Source organism: Cryptotermes secundus, unplaced genomic scaffold (genome assembly GCF_002891405.2).
Source record: "Cryptotermes secundus unplaced genomic scaffold, Csec_1.0 scaffold584, whole genome shotgun sequence".
In the NCBI taxonomy this organism is placed as follows: Eukaryota; Metazoa; Arthropoda; class Insecta; order Blattodea; family Kalotermitidae; genus Cryptotermes; species Cryptotermes secundus.
The window spans coordinates 199,870-205,869 of NW_019735468.1; the positions used below are offsets into that span (position 1 = coordinate 199,870).

The 6,000-nt window shown below is 38.6% G+C and overlaps 1 protein-coding gene across 3 annotated transcripts in view; it reads right to left on the reverse strand.

Moving 5' to 3' along the window:
• LOC111869351 (maternal protein tudor) overlaps positions 1-5,568 on the reverse strand; it is a 43,606-nt gene extending 38,038 nt beyond the window's left edge. For 2 of the 3 annotated variants that reach the window (XM_023860809.2, XM_023860808.2), the window contains exons 1-2: positions 3,456-5,566; positions 1,657-1,771 (exon numbers count right to left, since the gene is read on the reverse strand). In XM_023860809.2, coding sequence (XP_023716577.1) covers positions 1,657-1,771; positions 3,456-5,439 — 2,099 coding nt within the window. In that variant the 5' untranslated portion in view covers positions 5,440-5,566. Of the gene's footprint in view, positions 1-1,656; positions 1,772-3,455 lie in introns of all 3 variants that reach the window. The other variant, XM_023860810.2, reaches the window with a different exon arrangement.
• Positions 5,569-6,000: the final 432 nt, after the last annotated feature.

Consider the following 6,000-nt stretch of genomic DNA (forward strand, 5'->3'; position numbering starts at 1 on the left):
GCAGTCCATGCCGAGATGTCATAAACAGGAGAATTAGTGAAAGTGAGTCAGTCCAGTTCAATTCAGTTAAGTATGGTGGAATAAAGTGAAATGGTGAACGCTCAGTTAGAGGACTGCTAAACTTTGGTTGTTGTGAGCTGCTGCTGCTGCTAGAAGCTGGTAGCTGAGGCCAGGGGATAGTGTGGGAACCCAGAGTATGCGGAATGTCTGCCATTGGAAGTCGATATCAGGCAATGACTGGTGAAGACATAGCAGACTGAGAAGACTTAGAACATACTGCAGTGAACTGTAAAGAATGTCAATTAGCGATAGCACTAGAGTTACTTTTAGTTACATTCTGTAAGAGGTCAGTAGGTCCAATTACACAATCCAAATCCTGTCTATAGTCACTCATACACATGACAGTATTAAAATTATATACCCCAAAATTAACTCTGTCCCACATACCGCTTCGTGAGGCAGTTCTAATCCAAGACAGCATATAGAATGAATTCTAAATGCGGATTTCTTTTAATAGAAACAACTTGAGAAGTTTTCTTTTACACTTCATGCTCTTGTGGCTTACACCTCTAGGTATGAACTTTGGCCATCCTGGTTCCTGCTTGCCTTGCCGGGGGGGGGGAGATAAAACTATATTTTTGATGGGAGCAACAAGTACGCTGAATTTCAGTTTTACTCCTGATGACAAGATAGTAATAAAGATGGCTAGCACAAGGGACCTCCATTTTAATGCATGATCCAAACTATGTATGAGAACAGTATTCATCACATAGTTTTTTTGCTGAAGTGAGAGAAGAGAAATGTGGAAAAATCTGACCTGCAGAAGGCTTGAACTGGCAACAATCTATATTTATCTCTAGATCAACATCTTTCTGACAATTTACATTAAAAAAACATTTAAAGTATTTGAGTTCTGTATTTTGGATCACATTTGTACTTTTGAAGACAACGTTTTATGGATGCTTAAACCTTCTGAAGATTTATTAAGGTCAAAATCACATTCCAGTGCGGGATTACTCGAGTATAAGTGATACCATTTATCATTATACACTGAAATAACAATTCACTAAACTTTTCTTGATCCCTTTCTTACTCCTTTTCCTATACAAAGTTTGTGTGAAGCAAGATTTAATTTCCTGGCCACCTGTTTGATACTCTACTTGAAAACCAACCCACTGTTCTAATTTCTCTCAGTAATTTCCGAGGCTGAAAATATTATTGGGGGGGGGGGGATTTGAGAAACAGTGTGCTAAGAAAATACCACCTCTTACCTCAATCAATTCTGAAATAAAATTTACCTGTCAGTTAATACAATGCAGTAACAACTTAAATCATCGCTGTCTACTGATGTTTCAACTACGATGGGTTGATGGGTCATTTCATGATGTGCCTTCTTGGTTCTTCTCCATTCTCCCATAATTACTTCTCTTGTATTTTCCTCTCCATTCTCTTTTGTGTATCTTCTATCACTTGGTCTTTCTCCTCAGTGGAGGTTTATGCACCACCTTGATCTATTTATGCTCAAGGGAAACCTAGCATTTTCCATCTGTAGTAACTTAAACAGTGTCATAAACACATGTTTTCAGCCCTTTCATGAAAAAGAATTTCCGCCAAAGTTCGAACTTTAAGAATTAAGATTTCTGCAAGCTGAAATACCTTGACTCTTGCTGATTTGACCTCTCCCTGCCTCCACACCACACCTGCTGTTTCTTCTCACTCTGGGATCCTTGGTGTATCTCTGAACTGGCTTCTGTAGAAGCCTCTTGCCACTCTGCATTATACAAAAGCAGGGATTAAAAAATTATGTGAAGTGCTACTTGCTAAAAAAATGAATTTACTACCCAAATATTTCTTAACAAAATCATGACTGTACATGGACCTTCAAGTCTTTAACTGCCATATTATGATTTGACGTATTGTTCTTGAGATTTTGGAACTGACAGCCCTTTTTAAAGAACACATTATAAAAATATGTTCCATTCTGACAATTACTGTGCCATGGTTTTTCAAAAAGGGCGATTTTACCTCTCAACGGTGAAGAAAATAAAGGCATTTTTATGCTTCATCATTGCGATGTGAATGAATCTGGTTCACCACACAGAAACACTCAATAGCAAACAAAGCAAAAGCTCACACTGAATTTTTTATAGTATTATGAGCAACACATTTATCAACAGACACACATTAAAATAATTATTTTCCTTTTTCTGACCATTCTGTTTTACATAATAAACAATACAGCAATTGGGTAGACAGTTCTATGACATTAGTGACACCTTTTGCGGATAGAGGGTGCATGTGGTCAGCGCAACAGATCCCCACCGCCATTAACCTCGGTTTTATAGACTGGAGCCACTATTTCCTTGAAATAGCTCCTCAACTATCCTCACGAGGCTGATTGGACCCATTTCCAGACCCACTACTTCTCAGAAAATCTGGTAGTGCCGGGAATTGAACTCGGAACCTCTGGATCTGTAGCCAGCAACTCTCACCATTAGACAACAGAATTAACTTCGCCGACAAGTGGCAGTCACTTGGTCGGTATAGTATGCTTGCATACTACAGGCCACGGAGTTTGTTTGTTTGTTTGTTTTGTTCTATGACAATTTTAGTTATAAAGGAACAAAGTCTCTTCATATAACTGAATACTGTAAATTTCTACTCACCATTTCACAAAACTACATGACCTCAGATGGCGAGGCAACCAAATTTTCCAAGCTATAGCCATTAAAAATGTTACATAACAAAGCAGCCATGCTGCACCATGACAGAGTTCATAAATGTCGTTGACATAATATATGGTAACTGAGCAATACTCTGTTGTTAGGTTTATAAATTTTATGTGGGCAACTGACAGATAAATACACAAACCCTATCTACACATTGGAATTTCAAGAACCTCTTTACAAATTAATGACATTAAATTTTATGCTGTAAATTATAAGGAAATAGTTTTCTTTACAATAAAGAACTCAATGCTACCTAGTTCCACAGAGCTGGGTCCTTACAAATGCTTCGACACAGATGTATAGGTTATCATTTCATGTGTATCAAGCACATTTATCAATTTTTCTTCCAGTAATTGATCGTGGAAATGTTGATTGTAAATCAACTGTTAGCATTTTGTTAGCTAATAAATATTTATCAAATGAAAATACTGATGATATTTCAAATGAATGTTTTTTCTTATTCTTAAGACAGTAATTTTGATTCTCATCACAAGGAAATAACAAAATTAACACTAATTTAGAAGCCACTGTTATTTTGCATGTCTGAATTGAAATCCTTAGTGGAAACTCCTCCCAGCATGTTAGGGGCTCAGATGTAATTGTTCCCATGAAGCTGGATTAAATATTAATGGAAATTCTATTTTCAAGACCTCAGATCCCACTCAGCTAACCACCAAGTATCATACTTGAGAAACACTGCTGTAAACCCAACCTGCAAGCACTCACCATTGTTTTCAGCTGGAGAACTATGCATGGACAACTGGTTCTGTGTTCTGGTAGTTTCTTGAGCTGTACTGTTAGATAACAACTGGGCAGCAACACTGACACAGGATCCCAAAGAGCCACTATACAGCTCCACAAGAATCACATTATTTGGCAGCGTGTCCATCACCACCATGGTCAAAGTCTTGTCTAAAATCATATTTTCAAACTCATCTGCCAGTTTCTCATTCACATTGTCTTGAAATCCACGCAAACAACATTGAATGGCCTGTGGGTTCAGTATCTTGACAAGACTTTGATCAATATGCTTGAGAGATGACAGTGGGACTGAATCTGAGTTTCCATAGTCAACATACATTACTTCAACCAAATTGGATGAAAATGAAAGTATTTTTGCTCTATACCATTTTTCATCTTCACTATACTGAGCACAGCAGGGTAACCCAATCCGAAGGTCATCTACTTCCAGAAATGGTGCTGCACCAGAGCAAATAGCTTCAATTGCTAACATCACTGACTTGAGCGCTTCTGCATTAGTTTCCAGCTGAACATAAAAAGATGATGCACTTACCACATAAGACACTTTAACAGACTCTCTTGTTCCAACTGATGGTGTTGGCATCACTGGAAAGCTACAGGGAACTTGTTTCTCTTTCATCTTTTTAACAAGTAAGTCTAGCACATTTGCACCATTAAGGTACAACTCTCCATATTGCTTGATGGGAGGGCCCTCTGGAGCTACCACTCGTAAACGCAACAGTTTCTCTGTAACTAGTTCTTTGAAATATGACTTCAGTTCATCTGTAATGGTCAGATTTCTGAGACCAGCTAGGCAAAAACGTAATGCCATCACTTTTGGATTGATGAACTGCTGAGGTAATTCAAAGACCTCAGAATATGGAAGAATTTCTGAGTTGCCAAAATCCACATAATATAGCCTGCATTTGTCATCCAAAACAGCCATGACAACTGCACGACATAGTGTCAGATCTTCTGTAAATCTTCCAATACAGACAGATCCTGGCATCAGTGGCTGAGTCAAGGGAACTGCAGGAGCATTATTAATTTCATGCATAACAGTTGAAAGCATTCCTTCTGCAGCTTGCAGTTGGATTGCAAAGGACGATGGACCATCTTCAACATAAGACACATAAACCATATGTTCTGAATTCAGTTCCAAAATTGGACTTGTGAAAATGCGTACTTTTTCTTGAACTGAAGGTGTAATCCCTGGCACCTGTTGAGAGTTGCTTTCCATTCTTATTGCTGGAACACGAGGCACTGTTACTGCTTGGCCCTGTAATTGACTCAACATCCTTGCAGGTGGTGGTGCAGTGAAGCCTGGGAATTGTGGTGGTACAGAGTTCCAATTATAATAACCTTGGATCAACATTTGCTGTGCAATAATTTCTATTGATACGCCAACTTTACTTGCTATCAGAATTTTGGCGAAGTCTTCATTTTTATAAAAAACTCTAATCAATCGTTTATTGGCAACTTGGGCTACTACCACAGCTTTTAACTCCTCATAGCACAATGTCTGGCGAATAAACGCCAAACTATTCTCATCCCATGTACCGGAGACAGGCACTACACCAGCCAAAAGAAATTCGGTTGCATTATCACTCACCGAAGCCAATCGGGTTAGCAAACTCTCTTCCAAGGATCTGATATCACGAAAGGGTACAACTTCTGAGTTGCCGTAATCTATGAAATGTACAGCAACATGTCCACCTGGCATATCTGGCGGTCTTGTGACACGAGCACGGTAATACACACCATCGCTATATCTAGCACAACAAAGCTGACCTACTTGAACGGTAGAAGGTATTCCTAACCCTCTTTCAAACTGCTCCGACAACTGCAAAATTAAACGTTCCACTGCTGTTGCTTGTGTTCGATCCAACTGAGCCCATAGTCTCAAAAACGGGCCGTCTATCTCAACATACGTAACAAATATTTCTATAGGCTGCTGTAATACACTCATTTTCTACTGCAATTTCGGTGTCACACCTACAGCACCGGTAACACTACGCAATCATACTACATTAATCGCAAAACCTCACGGCATGCAACAGCCCAAAAGTAACAAAACGCAGAGAGAATACAAATGGCGCGAACTTAACTAGATTAAAAAAAAAGAGCTCTACGTATGTATAGAAAAATGTGAGAGCATATGGGTCTACACGGCCTGTTACAGATGTAGCTTTTTTTTTTATTTTTATTAAGTCTTAAATTGAACACCAAGTCCATAAGAATGTCAAGATGTCAAGAAAGTGCTCGTTCCACAGATCCATAATAATCTATATTTGCCTTCTGTGAACCTGACAAAGTATAGTCAGAGTGCATATGTGGCGGGTATTAAAGCCTTCAACCATTTACCTCAAACTTTAAAAGAGTTGACTTTGGATGTACCAAATTTTAAGAGAGCACTAAAGAGATTTTTACTTCATCACTCCTTTTATTCCATGAAAGAATACTACCAACAGAAATGGGTATAATGTGTAATGTAAGAGAACACACAGATTGTGACAACAAATGAACTGAT